A 24952-nucleotide genomic window follows, 5' to 3' on the forward strand; every position below is an offset into this window, starting at 1 on the left:
GGATGAAGTGAGATGCAAGAAGTAACAACACAGGAAAGTGTAAAACACGCACCTGCAAGGCAAGTTCTCCTGTGCTCCTGAGACGTGATTGTCACTGATGGCGGGGCAACACAAAATAGGAGGGATAACAAACTAACTTTCTAAAGGAAGCTTCTGTCCATACCTTGATATGTTTTTTTCAGCCTTTGCTTTTTAATTTAATTTTTAGTTATATGAAAGTAATTTGTATAATTTACATAGGAAAGTACTACTGTAGTGCCCACTTGAAGATCTTTTCCCATAGTAACCATTTTCAGCTCTTTCAACTGTTTCTCTTTTTTTTCCCTACAGTATATACTCTTCCCCACGACTAATTCTATAACATAACTATATCCCTATTTTTGGTTAATATTGTGTTCACATCTTTATAACTTTATAAATACCTTTTTTGCAAGCTCCTTTTTCTTTGAATAGTTAAGATTGTGTGACGAATCAGATCCTGATTTTTTTTCATAAATATTTTTTTCATAGTTCATTGTTTATCATATTCAATTCATTATTTTTGGATTTAGGTTATTTTTATTTACCAATATAATATATAAACCTGTGAAGAACTTGGGCATAAGTTTAGAATTTAGAATTGCTTCCTCATGATGCATTCTTGTAAGTAATACTGTTCATCAAAGGTTATGAAGCTTTTACAGACCCTTGATGTACATTTCCAACTTGTTACTGCTTAGGTTTGTGTGGGTTTCAGATGCCCTGAGCAGCATGGCAATGCCAGTGTCAACTAGTCCCTACCAATGTGGGGGCTTCTCACTTTCAAACTGTTTACCAGTTTCATGAGTAAAAAATGATAGCTCCTTTAAACATGTGTTTCTTTAACTATTAGTTATTGAAAACTTTCCTATACTTGTGAGTGTCCTGTTTGCCTTTTTACCTATCAGTGCCTTAATGAGGAAGTGTAAAAATTTTTGGTCCAAGTTTGTATACAACTTTTTCTTGGAGTAATCATCTCTTGGCATTTGCTTCATTATTTGAGTTATTACAAATGATGAGAGGGCAGAGTTTGCAAACATGGAGAGGACAGAGAGGGGATGAGATATCAATTGACTGAAACATGTCCCCAAGAAAGAAATGTCTTCAGCAGAGAAACAAACATTCCTGATACGTAGTCACTGTATTTTGTGGCATACCACCTTTGAGCTATAACCATGTCAGTGTTCACCCAAAGAATCACGACTTTGTTGCTCTGGTTAGTACCTTCACTAGGAGTCTTGCTTCTGCTGTGCTGATGGAAGAGTTAATATCCAGAACGTGACAGTGAGGAGTACTGGCAACAACATCACTCGTCCGACAATGTATGAAATCACCTCCAGGAAATGTTCCAGGTGTGGAGTAACAGATATTTCATTATGCTTCTTGTGGAAAACTAAGTGAGTGGGAATTTAAGTGACGTTGAATGATAGCATGTTAGATCTGGAACACCTGGAAGACACTTCTCAACCCCTTGACTGGACAGCTGAGGGAACCACAGGCATGACCTACTGAGGTCAAAGTCAGTTGGGCTCATCTCTCCCCAAGTGGACTGGATTCTTGGGATCCTGATTTAAACCAACCGTAATAGGGTCTTCATGAGATGTGGTTCTATTGCAAACATCTTTCCAGGAGGAAAACCCATTTTTCTTTTGTTCTTGATTGACGTTATTTTGTTCCCTGCGTGTGAAAATAATCAGACTTTATAGATTCATTCTCAAATCAGTCCCTTTAATTTTGTCCTAAGGACTCACATTTCTCAACTGTGGGGTAAATAATCATAGGTTAAGGACAGACTATATGGATTATATGGTTTCGGGGAAGATCCTGGAGACTCTCCCTCTGGCACACTGTCCCCTCCACTGAGGTTACATACCATCAATGGTTTAGCTTTTACTTGATGTGGGATGAAAAAGGACACATCATGAAGTATCACAAAATGAATACATGTGTGTGGCCCCTGCCCAGGGAAAGAATGGCACCAGGAGTGGAAGCTCTGCTGTGTCCCCATGAGGACCCTGCTGTCCCTGAGGCTGAACCGTGCTTCCCCCGACAACAAGGCCTGCTGCTGGGAGCCAACCTCAGTGGCATCTCACTGAGTTCTCCGTTTCTGCTTTTTTCCTGTGTGTAGTGGTTAGAGGTACGTCCTCTTTGTCACAACTTCCCAGTGTGAGTGAGGGATACAGTTGCCTTGTCCATGGGGCCAACAACTGGGAGGGACGCTGGGGTGAGGGCAGGTTCTCAGATTCAGCATTTCTGCCACCTGGTCCAACGTCTACTCCATCTAATGTCCCCCTGAGCAGGCTGTGTCCTCATGCCCATACACACCATCCTCCGCGACCAAACCCCAATCATGGTCTTTGTGATGGGTGCAGAGTCAGTTTCAACATAAACACAAGAGATGAGCTTCACTGTCCTTTTCGTCGTCAGTGACTCACCAGCAGCGGAGCACCGGCTGCCCGCGTTGTCCCATAAATTTCGTTTCTGAGTGGATGTCCTCTCTGTTCGTTCTTGGAGGAAAAGAGACATGTCACTTTTTTACTGTTATTTCTATGAATTGAAAAAAATCATGCTGAATTCATGAATGGGGGCACAGAAGGTAACTCAGGACCACAAACTCACTCAGAGTTGTGGGCATGTGACGACTTTCACAGCCAGAATGTCATAACCACCACCACGTGGCACTCTGCGTAGGACCTTCTAGCGACAGACACCTGGACGGTGATTCAGGGTCAAAGGATGTATGAAGTCTCCATCAGGTGAAATGATTACATTAATATTTCTCTCCAAGTGTTATTTTTAACTCATTTGAAACTATTAGCAGATAGAAATACAATTAATTTAAATGCTTACCTTAACACGAAATAGAGAATTCACAGGATACACAGTTATCAATGTAACACTCAGCAATCAGTGCTATGGACTTTCCATTAGAATTCAGTGATGAAGCAAAAAGAGTTGTTACAACTAGAAAATGTTCCAGAGGCAGCAGAGACACGTGGTGGGAGCGAGCAGTTCTGTGTGGAAAGAAAACCCAGGAAGGACGCACACTGGACACTAGGATATTCAGCACATGTAATTTAATCAGAGATGACACAGAACATGACATACAACTGCGTTTTACTGGAATAATTACCTGCAGCACATGAACACAGCTTAGAAAATGGGAGAGGCCATTCTCTCCGACCATGGGCTCGCTGGAATTGTGGACACAGAATCAGACACACCCGTGCTTCGCCGAGCACGCCTCATCATCACATCACCTTGAACCAGGAGGTGAATGAGGGTTCAAGTAGGAAACGTTGCTGATTCACTACATCTTGTCTCCACAGTGCCACAGTTAACTAACTATGGATGGATATTTTGGTATTTCAGGTGCAAAAGCACATTTCTCCTAATAACTGGAAATGTGGCTAGGAAATTGGGATAGACTTATGATTGTTTGAAATAAATGCTTCGGTGAAAAATCGCACACAACGCAATCAATAAATAGCTCGTATGATATAGAGATGTTCACCTGAAACCTATGTACTCTTATGGATCAATGTCACCCCATTATATTTAATCTCTAAATAAAAGAAAAAAGAAATATTTGCGTGAACTCATCAGATATTAGAATTTTAGAAATTAATTCTGGTGGAATTTTTAGGGAAATCTTGTCCAGCTCTGTGGATGAAAGCAAGAATATGTCAGGTTATTTTTTTTAATAGGTGTACTGACTGGCCTAAATATAGATAATCTCCTTTTCAGTCATGTAGTTACAAAAACTGTACATTACAAACAGTATAGAAACAAGCGGAAAACATTGTGTCACACACCCTGGACAGTTATCTATACGCAATTAAATTTACAGATATAAAAGGAAATACAGCCTAATGCACAGTAATTTTTAGATACGGTGTATCGCTAGTGAGTGGCTGTGGTCGCCTCTAGTTGTCCCCAGCAGAGAGGATGAGAGCAAGGTCCGTCCGGTACAGCTTCCCCCCATCTGACAAGGCCATGATGCTCTTCTTGTAGTAGGGGATGCTGTTACTGTCCAGGTCCTACACAGAACACAGAGGGCATGCAGTCCAGTTACATTGGAAGTGAGGTAGCCGTGGCCAAGGGATGAAATGTGACATGGAAACTGCTCCTTATGTGGAGCCATTGGGAGGAGCTGGGTCCCATTCTTACACATATGTGGGTGACCACAAGGTTGTTTTAAAATTGATCAATTCCCGTTACCAAATCAGGTTAGGAATGGAAATCTACCTCTGCTCCTCTGTACATGTTTAGAGTTTGAAACATGGTGTGTGGTTGGTTGCTCCTGGATGGACCCATGGAAGTCTCTGCCCAGGAAGTAAGTGCACGGTCACCAGTTACCTGCTTGTTCTTCTCGCACAGATCCTTCAGTAGAGCATCGAGTTCGTTTTCATCTATGTATCCGTTGCCATCCTGAGGAAGGAGAAACAGAGCAGGTCCCGCACAGTCATGTGAGGGACAATGCAAACAGCTGGAATGCTCAGAAAGTCCCCTTTGTGTTGAGTTCTAGCCTTTCTGTCAGACCCCCAACATTTGTGCTGCTCCAGATCTTAATTGCCTGTTGTTAACACTACATTTGTAACATACTTTGAACTTTTCAAAGAATTCACATTTAATGTTTCTTTTCATGTTCACATCTCCTGTTAAAGGAAGCAGTCGCTAATGTGTTCATGTGAGTGAGGAAGGACATGGAGGGCTGGGGAAGCCATGTGACCAGCCTGGTGTTGTCACACCGGTTGGTCCAGGAGTAGAGACTTTAAAGCAGGTATCCCCAAACTACAGCCCGTGGGCTGCATGCAGCCCCCTGAGGCCATTTATCTGCCCCCACCCCCCGCCGCACTGCCAGAAGGGGCACCTCTTTCATTGGTGGTCAGTGAGAGGAGCACTGTATGTGGCGGTCCCTCCAATGGTCTGAGGGACAGTGAACTGGTCCCCTGTGTAAAAAGTTTGGGGACCCTTGCTTTAGAGCAAATAAAGGAGGTTAAACGGACCTTGTAAACAGCCTTTGCACACACATGCATACACACATGCGCACACATTCACATGCATACACACGTACACAATCTACTGCAAATTTTCATCCAGATTAACCCTGATCCCACTTGCAGAGTGGCTGTTACAAGTGAGGAAACTGAGGCACAGAGGAGTTGGGCATCTTATTCAGAGCCTCGCAGATGGTAAATCAGTGTAGATTTTCATCAAGGTTACCTAATTTGGGGTACAGCACAACACACTTCCTGTGATAAGAATGAGCTGGCTGGGTGACTTAATAGCTGGTGTCACTTTTAACACAGACCTTGTGTTTGAAGGTTTCTCCCTCAGTCAGCATTTCCCAAATTCTAAAGAACCATATAGAAAAACAGCCTTTACCTGATCATACAATTCAAAAGCTTTATTGAACTCCTTCCCGCACATTTTGACTCCCTGGAGGAAAGAGAAGAGAGCGGAGGTTAGAATGCTGCTCTTAGATTTAATCTTGTTTCTCTCAGCTCTCCCACATTCTAACTGTTAAGGAAAACACTATTGATGGTAAGAAAAAAGAGAAATACCTGAAATTTAAGGAGAAAATTCTCCTGCACTGGTAGTAATCTTTTGAGAGAAAAACATTATGTTAATAGATTAGATTTTTTGACAAGGTTCAGCTTATAATAATAACATTGGCACAGTCCCCAAACTCACCTGGCCATCTCAGTTAATTCCAGCTTCCCATCATTATTTGAATCAAATAATTTCAGCTGGAAGACGGAACGTCATTATTGGAGCCATTGAAGAGTGGTTTATTTCAGGAAGAAGAAGAAAATAAAAAATAAAGCAGTTTCAGTTACCAATTACTTATATAGAGAGCAAGGTTGTAGAAAGTAGCATTTATTAAACTTTCAGTGGAGATTTTTAATTCTATAACTCATGTAGTTGCCAAAAACACAATTTAGAATTCAGAATAGACAGTAGCAATGATCTTGGCTAAGCGTCTAGAATACTCTCATTTCTTTTTCTTGCAAATACGTGCATATATGTATCAAGGTGTGGGGGAGATGCTGTCAATAGTATGAAAATCAGTATTTTTTTCTCTTTTAGAGAATAATGGGGTACAAAAAGAAACAATAGGAAGGTACTATGAATAAATCATTGGAGAACAGAAATTTTGAGTCATTTGGAATTGTTTTAGTTTCCCTTGGATGCTAGGTGCCCTGGAGTGCCTCCAATTGTCCCGCAGCATATGAATGCAGACCACATCCCAGACACCCCTGACGTAAGCACCCACACCCCTGCACCAGGAGGCAGGTAGAAATACTACTATGCTATATTAGAAGAATTATATCAAATATGTACACTAAATATGTGGAAAAGTGCATTACTTTCTTTGTAAAGGAATGTGATTAGGGTCAGAGTGGGGTCTGTTTTAGGGACAGAATGAAAGGTGTGCTGTGGTGGAAGGCAAGACTTGTTCAGGGTCTGATGCTTACACAATTTATAATTCATTGGCCAACAGGTCTAAAATTGTCACTAATATCCGTACCAAGACACTGGACACCAGATCACACAGTTTAGTCCCACAGGGAAATATTTCCCACATATATATTTAAGTCATAATTAGTTCTTGATTAATTTACTTCCCAGATTTGAACTGGTTTATGACACTTAATCAGATATGCCAGGCCAATCCAACAGGGGAAAACTCCCATCTGAGTGGTTTTAAAAAGGATGCTTCAAATTTCTACCTGGAAAGGAAACTTTAAATAGATATCCCATAAGATTGGCACAAAACAGAAAATTGATAAATGTAGGTTATTGTCCTTTTCCCCAAAGTTACTCAGCGCTTTAATCTGCCCTCTGTGACACAGTTATATGCTGATGCTACGATAAATGCGATGAAATGAGGACACTTCCTTACTGTGAAAACTTTTCTAGTTGTTTTGAAACTCGAGATTAGTCCCATTTTATAATAAATATCACTGTATAGTGAATAAGGCAACAGCTAAGCTCTCAAGTTTTTCCCCCCCACACACATAAAAGCAGCCTGACAAGCTAAAGTAAACCTCAGTTATGTCAAATTCAATCAAATCCTTTATAAGACAATTTCTTAGGGTAACTAAAAAGTCTAGCTTCTTACTCAATCTAATACAACATAATTTTTATAATATGCACTTATGTTTTCTGGGTTATTTATTTAAATCCATGAGGTAAGGATCACTGTAACTTTACAGTCCTTAAAGCATGGACATAGAAACATATACTGATCTGAGTAATAAAACTTAGAATTGTCAAGATGTAAACAATTAAAATAATGTTGCCAAAATATTGGTCCCTGGCTTAAGCAGTTCAGGAAAAATCTTTATAGTCCTAACATTACAATGAGTCAAAATTAGCAACATTTACTCACTTGAAATAAATTAAATTCATGGGCACAGGATGATTTTATCAGGAACTTTCATTCCTAAAACATTGTGTTTTAAGCAGTTTTCTTGGCTCTATTTTCAACACTCTACAATAGATCTCACTCATACTATTCACCATAACATCAGAACAAATGTATATTTTAATTTCCTCACCCAAACCACCAGGATAATATTCTCAAACAGCAAAAATCAAAAGGAAAAGGTAGAAATACCTCTTCTTAGTTGCTCAGTGAGTAAGGTAGATGTAAGTTCCCATTAAACTCTAACAAAACTTATGGTGTCCTAACTCATGATAAAAATTGATTCAGAATTCAGAACTTCTATAATAAATGGGTCTTTAGTGATATAATGTATATCTAATGTAACTTACACATGTGTAAGTTATAGAATTTAGTGGCCAAAAGACACTGGCTTCTAATAAAAACAAACGATCTTTCGATAGACGAAACTGCCAGCTCCCCACAAAGGGAATGCTCGTCTGTGAGCTGGAAGTCAGGGCCTGCCACACTGAGCCTGACCGGGTGCTGGCATACTAAAGCCTTCAGTTGCTCTAGTGAGAGGGTGCCTATGTGATGCGCTGCCCACACGGGTTACTGACTTCCACCCCTGCAGCCCTGGGAATGAGCGAGGCTCTGGGCTGCAGCCCTCAGCACCATACCAGTCTTACCATCAGGTCTGTGTACTCGGCCAGCTTTGCGTCATCCACTGTCTTGTTTGCTTTCTCCAGCAGGTCCTTCAGAAAATTCTGTTAAAACAGAGAACATGCAGGTGAGTTTCCTCAGTAACACAGCATGCTACCATTCATGTGCCAAGAGACATAACATCCGTGGGGTGCAAAGAATGTCTCCTTCTGAGGGGCTGTGGAGGCACTTAGGAAGGAGACAAGACCACGTAGCCCTCCTGGCACTCCAGCAGGAACACTGCCCTAGACAGGTACAGTGCCTGCCCTTCCCTGAGTGGCCATCCTGGTCTGAGTGACACTCATGTCTATGATTTTGATGAAAGGGTATCTGGATTGTGCCCTGTGGGGGAACCTGAGCAAAAACCTGCGACCCCAGGTAGCTCAGTGGACGCATCTCCAAGTAACGACACCCTCCCCAGTACTCATATGACTCTGCAGGGACATGAGGCCCCTCACTGTACTCAACCTGTGTGAGCGACTGTCAGTGACCCTGATTTCAAGTGCATCATGTATAGCCGGCCAGAGCTTCTCTCCCCAGAGGGCTGGCATCAGCTCCAGATGTAGTCACAGCACCTTGGGCACTATAAGGGGATGTCATCTCATCCCTGGAGGATATGTGATCGTATTAACACAGAGATGAATACGGGGAGGCTGAAAATAATGACTGTTAATTCACAGGTGGAGGTTAGGAGTGAGTGTAAATTTTTCTTAACAGACGCATAAAAGCTTGTCATAAAAATGACAGGGTAACTGTGAGCAAGTCCCCGTACAGTATTTCATTCTTGTCCAGTACTTTCTGTCCTTGACTCCTTATCTAAGACACTAATGCTGTTGTGGGAAATGGGCAGATCTGTGCACGAACCTGATGGGAAGATGAGGTGTCTTTGGTTCTGCAGAGGTTTTTGTCCCTCCCAAATGCACCAGCTCAGCGAGGCTGATGTAACTTCATTTTTTTCACAAGAGGAGGCTTTCTTTGTGTGTGTGTGTGGGGGGGGCAGGGTGGTAAATTTATTTTTACCTCAAATCCAAAGTGAAGCATGGAAAATTTAAAGTTATCTGTTAGGGGCGAATTTCATTTCTGAGTCCTAGGAGTCTTTTGTCAGAGATTAAGTGGGTTAAATATCCTCATCAGAGACAAAAATGGCGGTCACAAAAATAGCCTGGAAGAAATCTTGGGACTGAGGTTCAGAGTCGGGTCTGAGAGCAAGTGATGCTTTCTTTATTATAGATCTTAAAATTAGCTTTCTTGAAAGATCCATTAAAAAAGAATGTCAACTTATCTGCAAAATTCCCTAGAGAGGCAGACTTCTATTTAGAATCTCTTTCTGAGAATAAAATTTAGAACAAAGAAGGAGACGTTAAGAATATTTGGAGGTCAGGGTTGGAAATGAGCTAAGCTTTTTGCTATGAACTTGAAGTAATTTTCATATGAATTCAATGGGACAAAAATACAATAGCTTAGCTGTCACCATGTGAGCTCTAAGTTGCTAAACTGCAAGTTTCTCAAAGACGTTGTTTTTGGTGATTTTGCATTAAAAATGTTTACATTTGACTCTGGTTGGTTGGCTCAACGCATAGAGAATTGGCCCAGTGTGCACACGTCCTAGGTTTGATCCCTGGTCAAAGCACACATGAGAAGTAACGATCTGTTTCTCTACCCCTCCACCTCCCCCCTTCTTTCCCTCTTCTCCTGCAGCCAGTGGCTCAGTTGGTACAAGCATTGGCCTCAAGCATCGAGGATAGCTTGGTTGATTTGAGTATCAGCCCCAGATCAGGGTTGCTGGGTAGATCTTGGTCAGGGTGCATGGGGGAGTATGTCTTTCTGTGTCCCCTCCTCTCACTTAAAAAAAAAAAGTACATTTCTAAGAAGCTGTAGTTGGACATGTCTTAGCAATTTTGCAGGTCCAAGTCTCATCTCTAAAGCTGTGTGTGCCACGAGCCATGCCCAACATGACCAGGACCTGTGCTTATATTCATATTAATATGTGAACTAATATATTAATTTACAAGATGAAGGCAGCTCGTGGGCCAGAGGCCTGACAGCCTGAGGTGGTGGAAACATTACAGCATTGTGCATTCTGTCTGGGTCCACACGTGGTTCTTTTCCTAGTACCTCTGTGATCTTGAAAATTACCCAGCATCCCTGAACTTCAGTTTCTCTTTTTGTATAATGGTCATAATAACACTTGCCTGGCAAATTTCCTGTAAGGATTCCATGTTGAAATACAGTTCCAGCACCCCATGCCATGCCTGCCACATAGTAGGTGCTCAATAAATATAAAGGTACTTTTTGGAGTCACTGTATTCTGAAGATGGTGGAAATAGGGTCTCCTGGACCGAGAAGTCCTGGGGTCAGTGTAAAGAAATTAAAGAAAGACACTTGCATATTTCTGAGAGGCTAGTAAATTATTGGGTTCCTGGGTGATAGAATGTATGATTCCTTGAATGTCACAAAATCTTTCACGTGCAACATGTCACAGGAGCTTCACAATAAATCCGAGAGGAAGGCATCGTTATCCTCCCCATAGTACAGATGTAAAAATCAGACAGAATGATGCAAGGACTTGTCCAGAGGATGACAGTTTCAGATCTCCTGGCCTTTCCGTGTATTTCCTCCCTCCTCCCCAGCTCCTCTGTGGTCTGGGCGATGTGAACGGATATGTGTTTTCCAAGCTGTGTTTTTCAGCAGTCTGATTAATCATATATGTTACACATCTGAGCACTCTGTTGTGGAGAGGAGGCTGGGCGTTGGAATGTGCAGCCCATGAGGCCATGAGATCAGGTCTAAGCACCAGCCCTGTGTCTGCTTTCTGTGAGGCCACCAGGGCCTCACATCCCTCCTCACCTTTCCCTCCTGGGAATAAAACTGATCCCACAGAGCTGGTGTTAATTTTTCTTTCTCTTGAGATAGAAGTCTATTTATATAGGTGTGTAATTTATAAAATAAACTATCCAATTGCAATGGAAAGCAGTGGTGTAGTCAGCTTACTACCCGTTCTCCTTCTTTTATACAATAATTGTGTGCATCACAGAGAGGGCTCATTTCTTTTTTTTTTTTCTTCTTTTTTTTAGTGAGAGAGGGGTGGTGGGGACAGACAGGGACAGACAGACAGTAAGTGAAAAAGATGAGAAGCATCAGTTCTTCTTTGCGGCACCTTAATTGTTCATTGATTGCTTTCTCATATGTGCCTTGACTGGGGGGCTCCAGCTGAACCAGTGACCTCTGGCTCAAGCCAGCGCCCTTGGGCTTCAAGCCAGAGCTCTTGGGCTTCAAGCCAGCGACCATGCGGTCATGTCTATGATCCTATACTTAAGCCAGCAACCCCATGCTGAAGCTGGTGAACCCTCGCTCAAGCTGGCAACCTTGGGTTTTGAAACAGTCCTCTGTGTCCCAGGCCAACGCTCTATCGGCCGAGCCACCACCTGCTTAGGCAAGCGCTTATTTCTTGTATTGCGGAGAGAATTTCAAGTACCTGCCATCTCTTTTTGGATCTGGTTCCCCATTAACAATGTGAAATGCGCCATTGCTCACCCTCGGTTTTTTTAAAAAAAATTTTTTTATGGGAGGCGTTTAAAAAGCTACCGAGTTCGTGATTGTGTTTGAAAGGAAGAAACTCAGACAGGTTCCTCCTTGCTCACCTTAAGCTCCTCAGTTTCTATGAAGCCACTGTGGTCAGTGTCATACTTCCTCCATGTCTGTAATCGTGAACAAGGAAAAGAACAGGTGAAAACAAGCCCGCCCTCTCCCGGCTCTGAGCAGCGTCCGCCGACTCCGCCCCGTGACCTCTGTCTCTTACCTTCATGAACTCCTCGCAGGACTTCAGCTGCTGGCATCGGAACAGCAGCAGGAAGTTCTCCTCCGTGGGTAGTACGTGAGCCAGCTGCAAAAGATTTAGGAAGTGTGTGAGCGGCCGCGGCACATCTGTGGCGTTTGCGGCTGCCCAGTTTCCCCTGGTGGGCGTGCCACTGGGGGTGGCTTCACTGCCTAGAGACCAGGAGAAGAGATACGTTGGACTCGACTGTCCCTTCCTTATTCGTTGCTCCTAGAGAGCCACCGTGTTCCTGGCAAGGCTCTCCCCGCTGGGCTGTTCTCTGGCCAGGACGGTGGCTGCAGCCGGCCACTCCACCTGCTGGACCTCACACAGTGCAGCCAGTGGCTGGCATCTCCCTCTGCTCTGACACAAGTCCCTCTCGAGGACACAGGATGCGGTGCATGAGTCCTGCACTGCACGGAGCAGGAAAGAAACAGAGGTGTGCACGCAGGCAGGGAACCCCAAGAAGGAGCATATGCCCAAGTTCGAGGAGGAAGATGAGCTCAAGGCAACTCTGAGGCTCTAGCAAGAGGTGGAGAGGACAACTCTGATCAACAGTAATACTGAGGAGTGACAGGGACGTCCGCTGCTTGAACACAGGGATTGGGCTTATTTCATAACCCCCTTTCATGAACCTGTGACATTTCTCCTTAGAACTCATTTCATAACTTCAATGCTCCTTTTTTTTTTTTTTTTTTTTTTTATAGAAAAAAGGGCTCAGCTCCCATTCTAAGATGAATATAATCTATCTCTTGTGTGCAGGGAGGGAGGGAGTGGATGGATGGCCTCCCTGCAACCCGGTTCTATTCTTGGCTCAGCTGCTAATTAGCTGTGGTCCCCACAACTCCCTGGGCCATTTCTACCCTCATCACTAAAAGAAGAAGTTGAAATAGAACCCAGCGTTTCTCAAATGTGGCGGGTACGAAAGCACAGTGGGGATCTGTTGGAATGGCTGCATCATCACAATTGAAGAATGCGCACACACTGCACCTGTAATTTCCAGAAGCTGAAGAGCCCTGCACTGCAGGCATGGACCCTGATCCCTCCCTGGATGTCAGACCGAGAACCTGGGGTCTAGATTAACCTTACAGTCAGCATACAGTCAGAAGTTCTACAAAACTATTGAAAAGAGTCACACTTAAAAAAATTTTTTTTCATCCACTAAAAATTTAAAATTTAATATAAAATGTATCATTCTACCTTATATGCAAATAATTTCAGCTTCTATATGCCTGTATAAAATGTCCTTTAACTTACCTTGTTTTTAGATCTTTGAAATATCTCCAATTAGACCCACTCCATTTATAGTCACTAAGGGACGGGGCCAAACATCTATAAGGATGTTCAGTGTGGCCGAGTTAGACAACATCTGCTTATTTATTCTGAACAAAGGTCCCTACCTGGTTGAGTTTTAACATAAGCATTCATTTAGGAACCAGGAACTAGCCAAAGCCAAGCCTCTGTGTTGTTGGTAGGGGACTTGTGAGATTCACTTCGCAAGGTTTTGGTGGACATTCTCCAGACTGTCCACCCCAGGAGGGCAGATGCTACTCTTGGTGTCTCCACCCCCTGAACGCCCTGTGGGGCTGCCTGACATAGATGCGGTGGATTGGCTGATACTTTTACTGCATGAAAACACCCATTTTCTATGAGTTATAGCGAATAATTTGTTTTACTATGTTTGTTCATTGTCGTTTTCTGTATTGCTTGAGTTTTCATAATTACTGTGTGTTTTTTTGAACAACAAAAAATAATTTTTCTTAAATTCTACTTATCAAAATCCACCAAATACATGAAAAAAAAAGAAATAACAAAAGAATAAGCTAATAAGCAGTGACCAAGGGTAAAATTAGGAAACTTTTAACCATCATTTTTCAAAATTAAAATTCATATAACTCGCATGAAGTTGAGAGATCTCCGAATGTCAAAATGAGATGGCAAAATCATTCCTCAATCTAGTGTAAATGTACATTTCTTTGCCCATGCCATTTAGTCCTACTTGTTTTAATTATTTTTTTAAAAACCCATGATATCTACATGTAACATATGGTATCCTTTGATCTCAGGGACCTATTCATGTCAAACTGAATGTGCACTACCCTGTTTTATAGACATTAGACATTAACTGTAAATGTGTAAGAGATAATAAGACACCAGCCATGAAGAGGTAGCCAGTGACTATGTGAGTCATCTGGGGCTGCTGTGACCACACACACACAACCTTTTCCAGATGGGCTGCTCCACATGGTGGCCCCACATCTCAGACCACATCTGCAGAGGACAGAGTCTCCCATGACAGGTGTTAGCAGGTCTGCCTTTGTCTCAGATCTGCTAGGTCACTACTGACCAGAGAAATGTCCTATTGCTTATCCCAAGAATAATGATTTCTTAGTCCTTGGGCTGCCTGTCTGTTCTTTTATGAACTCCAAAGCATTCATGGGCTGGAGAAGTCCATGGGCTAGAGAAGAGGTGGGTGACGTCAAGGGGATGAGTGGAGGGCAGATAGCTGTGGCCACCCAGAGACTCATCTGTGAAGATGGGTGGCCTGTCACCGAACGTGGGGAAACAAACCTCTCTTCCCACTTGCCTGACTGCCCTACTAGTCTATACACACTTGGAGGACAGGGTCTGTGCTCACTTACTGTTTCCTTACCCAGCACCTGCAAACATTTCAGTCAATAATATTGTACTGACCTGGTTAGCGAAGGCTGCTGATTCTGTTTATGGTCAGCATAAGGGACATCCAGTCCCTTTGCAGACATTACTGAGCTGTGGATGGGGGCAGGGTGGACAGTGACAGACCATCCATAGCTGCTTTCATGTGCTGGGTGTGTTGCTGTGGCCTCTGCTGTCAGGTGTCTTTGGGAAGTGACCTGTGCTGAAGAGAGCTGTGTCCCCAAAGACACAAGGACATGTAAAGGCCCAGCCCTCTTACTCGACACCTGGGACATCTCCCCAGCTTGAGTGCACTGTGAGGTCTGCTGAAGTCTTTGTAAAGCTCTCACAGCCCAGGGCTGCCCTCTGCCCAGCCCTGCTCTCACCACCCGCCCCCATCCTCCCTCGACAGGTACTGACCCCAAGAGCACTTCTGATAAACCCCCTCACTGCTCATCTTCAAGGCAGGCCTGCTTCCCAGGGAGCCCAACCTTGCCATGGGTCTCTACATCCTTCTTCTGTTGGCATGTCCCTTTATGTTTGTAGTCAGCAGAATGTCCTGCTGTGACAGTGGGCTGGGCTGTGCCTATGCCCAGTGCTGGGGGCTCTGTCGCCCTGGGAAGACTCTTACAGGGAGGCACAAAGGTCAAAGCAGGAGGGAGGTAGAGCGAGAGAGCTCAGTACCAGAAGGACGACTTCACTAGAAACAGGGACTGAGTGAGACACATCACAACACACACAGGGCGTGACCCTAATGGTTAAGACAATCCCGGCACGCACGTGCTGACCTCCTCCCACACATATCAGCAAAACATTCGCTTTACATTTGGGAACCAAAGGGACATTTTTTCTAGTCAGTGAGAAGCGGGTCCAGGAAATGCGGAAGGCAGACCATCTCCTATACAGATAAGGCTAACTAAATTTCATAATTTGACAAGTTATATAGAAGTAGAAAAAAGGCTTAGCATTCGGAAGCATATAATAGATTTCCCAATGAATTATTTTTATTTCAAATAACAAGAGCAAATGCATTTATTGAGTTTTGCAGTGTGCCAGGGTTTATCTACTTGCTTGACATGTATTGTCACATTTGATGTAGATACTCAGATGTTACCCCTGTTCACAGCCCAGGAGACAAAGGCTCGCAGGGCAGACAGGCAGCTATCACATAGCTTTTAATTTGAGCCAGATTTGGAGTTTGACGGCCTCACTTTCTTGATTTTGAGATGCTGGTCCCTTACCACCATCACCCTCAGTTAAAACATTCCATCAAAAAGTTTTCTGAATAAACCATTTTAAAAAATCAACCCAGAGTGCAGTTTTAAGTCAGATTTCATTGACCATCATGCCCCCAAGTCCTCAGGTAAAAAAGTAACCTGCCAGAAAAATCACCTTCACTGTGTTTGAACTCACACGCTCACATCCACTGTGGGAGGAGAGAACAGCTAGGAATGCTGGCTTCCCTGGGAGGGCTGTTACAGTTCTGAGACTAAAATAGCTTTTAGATCTATCAATTCAGTGGATGCAGTGACCTGGACAAACAGACACGACAGGAGCGGGGAGGCGGCTAGGTGCCTTCATGCCCAGGGGTCGGGGCAAGCTTGCAGATTCCACATCCCACCAAGGGAAGCACCTATACACTTCATGTGAGCACGGGAGAAGAATTTCCATTATCTGCTAAATCATGCATCTTCCTCACTAATTATTTTAATTGAGTCTGCAACAAAGTTATTAGTCTTATTCAATTTGGAGCATTTTTGACTGTCATGGTATTTGTTAAATTGTCTCAGAATTTCAATAGTCCTGTTTTGTCTTCATGTTGACAAGCCCTTTGTTACTGAATTGTGTTTGTGGGAATTTTAAAATCTATTTAAAGATATGTAATTAGAAACTTCAGAAGAAAACACTCCTTTTATGTGCTTCTGGTATCTCACACATGTTGTTGGAGAGTGTCAAGTCACCCTTATCAGGACAGAACTTTGAAAATTAACCACCATGTTTCCTGATCCTTCCCACAACATATTTCAGTTAGAGCCAATCAGTCTGGCCTGTCCCCACCAGGAGAGCAGACTGCTGCATGAATGTCATTTGGTTTTCTTGGATTAGATTTTAATGAGCCACAAGTCACCTATTAAGTGGGCATAATTATACGCAAGTCCAACCTTTCCCCCTATAAAGGTTGAAGTTATGGTGCATGATGTGAGTGGGTAGGTAAGAACTAATTTTGGACAACATAGGGCTTTCCTTTCTTTCATAGCTGGCTGGGGTTTCTGTGTTTGTGTCCCACGTTATAAATTGGATTTCTCAGCAAGTGACACCCTATGTCAGGTTGAAAAACAGAAGTGATAAACCTGACCTAATACTACTTCCCTGTGACACCAGAGGGCACCTTGTAAGTGTAGGTGCACCCACTCCCCTGACCCACTTTCTACCTGTGATCTATAGATTTCAGTCTCTTTTTACCATTTGTTTTCAGAACCTCTCCTTTCTCTCTTCATCTCAACTTAACCACCCTGGACAGAACCGACATTCACAGGAACCATATCTCACCCCTGTCCTCCCCTCCTCCTGTGCTGCCTCCTCTCCTCTAGGTCCCTGATTCCTCCTCTCTACCTGCCACCCACCCCCAACCCTGAGCCTATGGGAATGAATGCAGATTGATGAAAACATTCTGGAGTTAGATTCAGACCTAGGTTTTCTCACTCCCTGCCAGTGGGAACTCAGACACATCATTTGACCTTTCTGGCTTCAGTTTCCTCATCATGAAACCTGAGGAATTTTGGCTAGTTTTTCCCAATGGTCTCATCTAGCAAAAGTTCCATGTGCTGGCATACCTAAGCCTTCTAGTCCATCCCATTATCTCACTTGTCTCCCTCTGACTTTTCTGTCTCAGCTGCCTTATTATACTCCATGATCCCACATCTGGATCAGCTGGCCTCTTTCTCAACCTGTAAGTCCCATTACTACAAATCCATCTCTTTATATAGTCATGAGTTACACAGAGGCAAAGAGAAAGTGCCGACTCCAGGGAAATACTTTAATTACAAAGATAATAATAGTGTGTCCTTCCTTAACTCCATTTGTAGTATCTACTTAAAAGTGAGTATATTTCACATTACATCACAGCTGTCCTATCACTTGCTTGAAAACCAGGTTAGTTCTCTGCATCAAAGGTAAATCAGGGCTAAGTGTTGTTAACATCCAGATGTCACAATCTAATGCACTAAGAATGTTATATAAAAAGAACATAATTATGATTGTGATTTGGCATATCTTAAAATAGGAGCTTATTAATTTTTCTGAAAGCTGTCCACTCAATTTCTGTAATAGGAATAGAGATAAAAACTAGGTTGAGCAATGTTAAGGAGTCGCTGAGGCACCAGCATTTGGAAGACTGGTGGAAAGTGCGAAAGCTCTGGTGTGGGATCATGGTCTTGCATCCTTGGTTCATAGAATAAGATTTGACACCCACATTTTGAACTGTTAGAGACCTCTAACAGATTATAACATACTCATTAAGGCCCACTGCCAATTTATAATATAATTTCAGAAACTAGGACACCACTTTTGGCCATGACATTGTCATAGGGACTGCAAACATTTCATTTTAGATTGAACAGAGAACTCTGCACTGCTGAGTGATAGGAAAAACCCATGAACCATGCACACAGCAGGTGTGGTGTTGAGAGAGGCGGGTAAGGTCATGGGATGGTTATGCACCTGGGAGCGGGGGACTGGCCTGTGCGAGCAGGTCCCTTCTCTGGTCTGGGCCTCAGTGCTGCATGTTCAATCTAGGCTACAGACTCGGCAAACTCTTAGATTCCTTTCTTTTCCCAACAGTGTTTGATCTTATATTTCTGAACAAAAGATAACCTGTTATTTAAGCAAAATAAGCCTCTCCAAATGGATCTTATCATGTTATATTTGAGTTGGACACAACTACAAAATGAAGCCATTTGTCACAAGTGTGTCTGAAAAATACATGTTTCTTACCTCTACAATTCCTATTTTTCCATCCTCTCTCTGTCCGTACTGATCCACAAATGTTTTCATCTCAGGTGATAACTCCTAAAATTATATAAAAGCAAGTAAGAAGTCTGTAAAAATAAAACCCAAGTTTAAATAAGCTTGTGATGGTGTCAATACTGTATTACAAACAAACGCCAGGATTGGAACCATTTAGAATTCTGTATACTGATTAACTATTTCATGAAAATTAAAGACATAACTGGTATATAGTATTTGCTGGTTTCTAATTAAGGAGTTATAATTATGATAATTTCTGAATCAATCACTATGATTTATCTTCTGTTATTAGTTTTCAAAATATGCTTATTAAAATGTCATCAGAATGATTCAGTTTATAACCGTTAGTGAACTTAAATATAATAATTACTGTTCATGTACTTTTAAACATTGCTTCAGAAGAGATTCTTTAAGATTGCTGTACTAATTTCCTATAGCATTGTCCTTATTCCAACATGTTTCTCTGTGGAAGGTAATAATATATGTTTTTAGTTCGGCCAAACAAAAAAGGTGAGTGTTGAGGAGTGACTCACTTTGTAAGCAAAAACTGCTCCCAGCAAGAAAGTGGCATTCATTGATTAAATAAGTAAAAAATGAAAGATCAGAAAACTTTGTTGCAGATAAAAAAAAAAGACTTGACCAATCAAGGCTTTCATTAGAGACGGACAACACTGGTGGTCTTATTTTAGGGCACTAATTACGTGTGCACCGTTCCAGCATTCCCTTGTCTCCATTTTTCTGAGCTGATGTTCTCTCACCTGTGACCTCTAGTTCAATGAGACATGTGGAAGAGTCACACAATAAGTGTTTTTGTCACTTGGCTTCCCCACCTCTGTCTGTTCTGTGGCGTCTACACTCTCTCTGCATGTGGACAGATTAGAGACCCATGAACTGTGCAGTGGTGATCTGAACACAGAGCTGGTAGTCAGAGGTTGACTGTAAACCTGTAGGGTCCAACACAGCCCGTTGAAAACAGCCCTGTTGCGTTCACTGAAGCCTGTTTAAAATAGGTCAGCCTTTACTAATGTCCTGCTCTCTGTCCTTGCACAGTAAATTAAGGTCTCCATTTGTGTCATAACTAAAGAGATGATGGTATTTAACAGCCATTTGTTCTAGGGATGAACTAGTTAATGTAATTTAAGGCTATATCAAGGCTGAATATCATTACAAGTTTTATAAAATCCTTATGAATCAAAGTAAATATTGTTGGTAGACCTGAGATAGCAGATAGTAATGAAGCAACTTTATTATAATGTAGTCTTTTTTTTATTGTTTTTTTTTATTCATTTTCAGAGAGGAGAGAGAGAGAGAGAGAGAGAGAGAAACAGAGAGAGAGACGGGGGGAGGAGCTGGAAGCATCAACTCCCATATGTGCCTTGACCAGGCAAGCCCAGGGTTTCGAACCGGCGACCTCAGCATTTCCAGGTCGATGCTTTATCCACTGCGCCACCACAGGTCAGGCCCTATAATGTAATCTTTTTAAAAACTCTTCTATTATGGATTCATTTCAACTTGCTGTAAGTAACAGCTGTAAGAAAGTGAAAGTTGCAAGGCTGGGGCTTGCAACTTTCTAAAGTGAAATAAACATCCTTAAAGTAAACAAAAGAAAGCACTCATTCTTAAATCTTGAAATCATATAATACCACTAGCTTAAAGAGCAGATGTGACATTTAGTTTGTCAGCTTTCTGGGTGATAATGTGTCAAAATCAATGTTTTAAATGCTGCAAAACATAATGATAATGCTAATAAGTTAAATCTTTTAAAAAATGAATGCAAATTTAAGAACTAAATATGTTTGGTATAAACAGCTAGAAGGTATATTGGGTTGTTGTACTTCATTAACATTATATTCACTTATAAGTTAATATTAGCAAAATTTTTTAAATTTCACATTATTCATATGATGAGCCAAACAATGTTATCCTAACTCCAGAAATGCAAAGAAAGCTGGCTCATAAGGTCAATCTTTATGTTCTAAAAAAAAAGAGAGAGAGAGAGAGAAGAGTCTGACCAGGCGGTGGTGCAGTAAATAGAGTGTTGGACAGAGGACCCAGGTTTGAAAGCCTGAGGTTGCTGCCTTGAGCACCAGCTCACCAGCTTGAGTGTGGGGTTGCTGGTTTGAGCATGGGATCATAGACATGACCCCATGGTTGCTAGCTTGAGCCCAAAGGTCATAGGCTTGAAGCTCAAGGTCACTGGCTTGAGCCAAGGTCGCTGGCTTGAGCAAGGGGTCACTTGCTCTGCTATAGCCCCTGGTCAAGGCACATATAAGAAAGCAATCAATGAACAATTAAGGAGATGCAATAAAGGATTGATGCTTCTCATCTCTGTCCCTTCCTGTCTGTCTGTTCCTATCTGTCTGTAGTGGAATAATCCATTGCATGGCCTTGGATGGGAACACAGCCAACAAAAAAAGAATGCTTGCCAAGAGAATTGTTTTGTGACTCGAAGGCAGGTCATTGAAACAGGTCTATGTGACTGAAGGCGGTTGCTGAGCTTTTTTCTCAGTAAAACATTCTCATAAGATTTCTGTTCCTTTCAAGGCTATCCCTTGAGATAAAAGAAAGGAATGTTGTGGGAACCATAGAAGCAATAACAGTTAATGCCTTTTGATATTGTATTGTTATTAAGCTATCATGCAGATGTATTCCATGTATCTTTAAGTAAAGGTTATGCTTGATGCTATGTCAATTTCTAAGTAAACAAGCGTTTTGAAATCTTGGGAATAAAAATAGAACACAACGTGAACTCCACACCGTTTGCCTGAGCGAGCGGTGGTCCTTTGCTAGTTCACAATGATTTCATCTACTGATCTCTCTCTCTGCGCCCCTGACTCATAACAACATCTGTCCCTCTCTCTGTCTCTCTCTCTGTCACTGTCACAAAAAAAAGAAAAAGAAGAATGTAAAAGTAGGTTTATTGCAATGAGGCCAGTAGACTAGTGAACTATTTTTCTTGTATGTGAACCTCTCATTCCAGATCTTTATTTAGATTTTAACTATCCAAAGACTATATATACAATCCATAAAAACAGTCAGTAAACAAGGTCCAAGGTAACTTTATACTATCCCGCAACTTGGGCTTAGATGTGGTAGTGTTGAATTACAATCTAATAATTAGAGTTTCCAATATTTTAAAATTGAAGTCCAGGCAGTAGAAAAAATAATAATTAAGCTCTAAAATCTTTAAAATGCTAATGTAAACTCATTATTTACAAAAGGTACAAATATTAAAATGGGAAGAGGAAAAGAAAAATATGAAAAAATGTGTAATTTCTAAATATTTGATTTTCTAGGATAAAAATAAATATCAATACTAAAATTACTTCTAGAAAAATTAAAATATAATCATTTAGCTGCTGGAAGCATCTTACAGTGTTTCAATTTGAAATTTTTTAACAAGTAATATTTTTCCAATTAGATATTTTAAATGTGTATTTTTAAATGACAAAGTGATTTGTTTTTGCTTTATTGGTCAAAGATACATAGAACCCTAATAATAGTATTACAAGAATTTATTTACATGGTAATGTGTAAGGTGAGGGAGGGTGTGGAGAGAAAAAATATATGAGACATTTTCTATTTTATCTGATCCTATTCAATTATACTTTCATATATCTATAGAATATTAAATCTGGGTAGAACAATCCCCAGAGCTTTATCTCATTTTATATAAATTCAGTCAATGATTTTAGCAATTGATAGTTCTGTATGTAATACATGGCATTTCAAAGTCCTCTGGGATTCTTTTAAATATGTTTAACAGAGATGTATCACACATAGAACAAAATGTAACCCTATTAGTAATTTATATACATAATTTTATAATTATATATAACTCAATGACCTGCTAAGGGTCACACACACCTGTATGTATATAATGTGGCAAAAGTAGGTTTACAGTTGTGAGTGCACAAGACACAGTTTATTCTTGTATTATTATTTATTGTTTTATTTTCCATATGAACAACTGTAAACCTACTTTTACCCCATCCTGTATATATAATCTGTTATTTATAATCTTTTTATACTGGTAATCAAAAAAGCCAAAGATTAACATCTAGCCCAAATCCAGCGCTACTTCCAAAAAACAGTCTTACATAAATCCCGATAGATTAATAAAATTCTTAACCTATTTTTCTTTATATATATACAGTCATCTCATCCATAATTTAAAGCTGGATATATTTTATTTTTATGCTGAAAACATCTTTTCTTAACAGGTTGATTTCTGACCAAAAGAAGTAATCAGAATTAGTAAGAATTTTCATTTGTTTAATGAACAGTGGCTTTACTTGACAAATATAACTTATTTTCAAAATGCCATCAATTGCCATCAGAATATCACTTTTTAAAACCACATTCAGTTGTTAAAATTGCTTTAATCTTTTATTGAATTTATTGGGGTGACACTGGCTCGCAAAAACATACAGGTTTCAAGTGTACAACTCAATAAAACATCATCTGCACACTGCACTGTGTGCACACTGCCCTAAGCAAAGCGTCTTTCCATTCCTATTCTCCCTTCTTTGCCAACATCCACCTAATCCCCCCACCTGCCTTTCCCTCTGGCTATCCCCACACTGTTGTCTGTGCATTATATATAAATATATTTGCTTTCTTTTGGCCTAACTTTTGGGTTTCTTTCTTTTGACAGAAATAAACACCTTTTTTTTGGCTAAATTCTTGTTTATTGTCATGTTGCAAATCATTCAATGCCCCCCCCCCCAAGTGAGGAAGGCCAAGACAGGGCATTTTCCCATCTCTTCAACCACATCGACATCACAACAGCAATAGCTGAAATAGAAAAAAGATGCATAATCTGCAGACCTGCTTCCTGACCACCAAGGGGCAGAGATGCCTTTCCACCCCCTTGCTTCTCACACAGTTAAAGAGAAGTTAAAAATGACCTAACCAAACTCAGTCTCGGAGGCACTGACCTGCTAGGTCTCCCACACAGACACTTTCCTCTTATGCCCTATTAAAGCAGTGCGTACAGTGCATACAGAAGCCAGACTTGAATACTAGGTTTCTGATTGCACGGTTCTTCCCGATAGCGAATCTTCCTCTCTTTGACTCTGTCTCTCTCCCTCTCCCTCTGTCTCTCTCTCTCCCTCCCTCTCTCTGGCTCTCTATCTCTCCCTCTCTTCTTTACTCTCTTTGTCTTTCTCTACATCTACTGCTCTCTCTGTCTTTCCCCTGCTCTCCCTCTCTCTCTGTCTCTCCCTTTCTATGTCTCTATCTCCCTCTCTGTCTCCCTTTGTCTCCTTGTCTCTCCTTCTGTCTCTCTGTCTGTCTCTCCTTCTCTTTCCCCTACACAGTTTGGAAAGGTCCTCTTTCTCTCCTTTCTCAGTCCATAGAGGTTTGCATGCCCTGAAACCCACTGGACCACATTGGTTCTTTATGAGAGCATAGACTATATTTTCCTCCTTTGCAACTTGAACCTACCAGCCCGGCCTTCTTCCGCGCCTGCTGGAGCTCCTGGATCAGGTTCTGCAGCTCCTTCCCTTCCAGGTACCCACTTCCTGCAAGGACAGAGGCGCCAGGTGTCAGACATCCCGGTCCTTTCCCCGTTCAACGTCCGGGACGGGTGTCTTTCTGGACACCCCAGAGTCTGTCTCCTGCCCGGCCCTGGATTACCACGGAGGTGGGGATGCTGAGCATGGCCAGGGGACCTTTGGGAGCAGTGTCCCCTAATCCCTGCCCCCACTTTCTTGGAAAGAAAGTTTATGGTGTGGAGTAACGTAGAAGCAACATATTAACTTACAAGTTGACAGTTGTGCCAGCGGGGAGGCAAGCTTGGGGAGCGCGAGGGGGTGGGGAAGTAAAGGGAGGAAATGAGATCGAAGGCTGGAGGTGGGGGGCGGAGGTAGACAGGTAAGAGAGGAGATAGTCACCGTCAGCGTCGAAGTGAAGCCAGATCTCGAAAAACTGTGAGGCTGAGATGAGGGGCGACTGCAGGTGGGACTCTGCCATGGTGCAGCGGAGCGTGAGGGTGTCGGTGCGCGCAGGGGCAGCGGGCCGGACGCTGTCCGCGGTGCTGCTCAGCCCAGCGCAGCGCAGCTCAGCTCGGCGCCTCGTGTCCCCTGCGGCTCCGGCCTTTATCCCCGCCCCGCCCGCCCGCGCCCCGCCCGCCGCCCCGCCCACTCCGGCCCTTCCCGGCTCCTTTCCTCCCCTCCCCTCCCTGGCGCAGCAGGCGGGGGTCCCAGCTGGGACACTCAGCCCCCCGCGTCCGCCTGGCCCAGAAAACATCCCAATCCTGAGCATGGCAGGGAGATAACGCACCTGCACAGGTTCTGAGACTCAGGTGGAGGGAGAGAGCTGCTGAAGGGCGGACCCACGCG

General features: G+C 42.3%; 1 protein-coding gene across 1 annotated transcript; it reads right to left on the bottom strand.

The window, feature by feature from the left end:
• Nucleotides 1-3078: 3078 nt before the first annotated feature.
• CALB1 (calbindin 1) lies at nucleotides 3079-24665 on the bottom strand. The gene is made up of 11 exons (XM_066266509.1): nucleotides 24506-24665; nucleotides 24057-24133; nucleotides 18576-18650; nucleotides 11913-11996; nucleotides 11755-11811; nucleotides 8101-8178; nucleotides 5716-5771; nucleotides 5586-5625; nucleotides 5407-5460; nucleotides 4378-4449; nucleotides 3079-4058 (listed from the first exon to the last, which is right to left on the bottom strand). The coding sequence occupies exons 1-11, from the start codon at nucleotides 24582-24584 to the stop codon at nucleotides 3945-3947; spliced, it is 786 nt and encodes a 261-aa protein (XP_066122606.1). The 5' UTR covers nucleotides 24585-24665; the 3' UTR covers nucleotides 3079-3944.
• Nucleotides 24666-24952: the final 287 nt, after the last annotated feature.

Source organism: Saccopteryx bilineata, chromosome 3, assembly GCF_036850765.1.
Source record: "Saccopteryx bilineata isolate mSacBil1 chromosome 3, mSacBil1_pri_phased_curated, whole genome shotgun sequence".
NCBI classification, from domain to species: Eukaryota; Metazoa; Chordata; class Mammalia; order Chiroptera; family Emballonuridae; genus Saccopteryx; species Saccopteryx bilineata.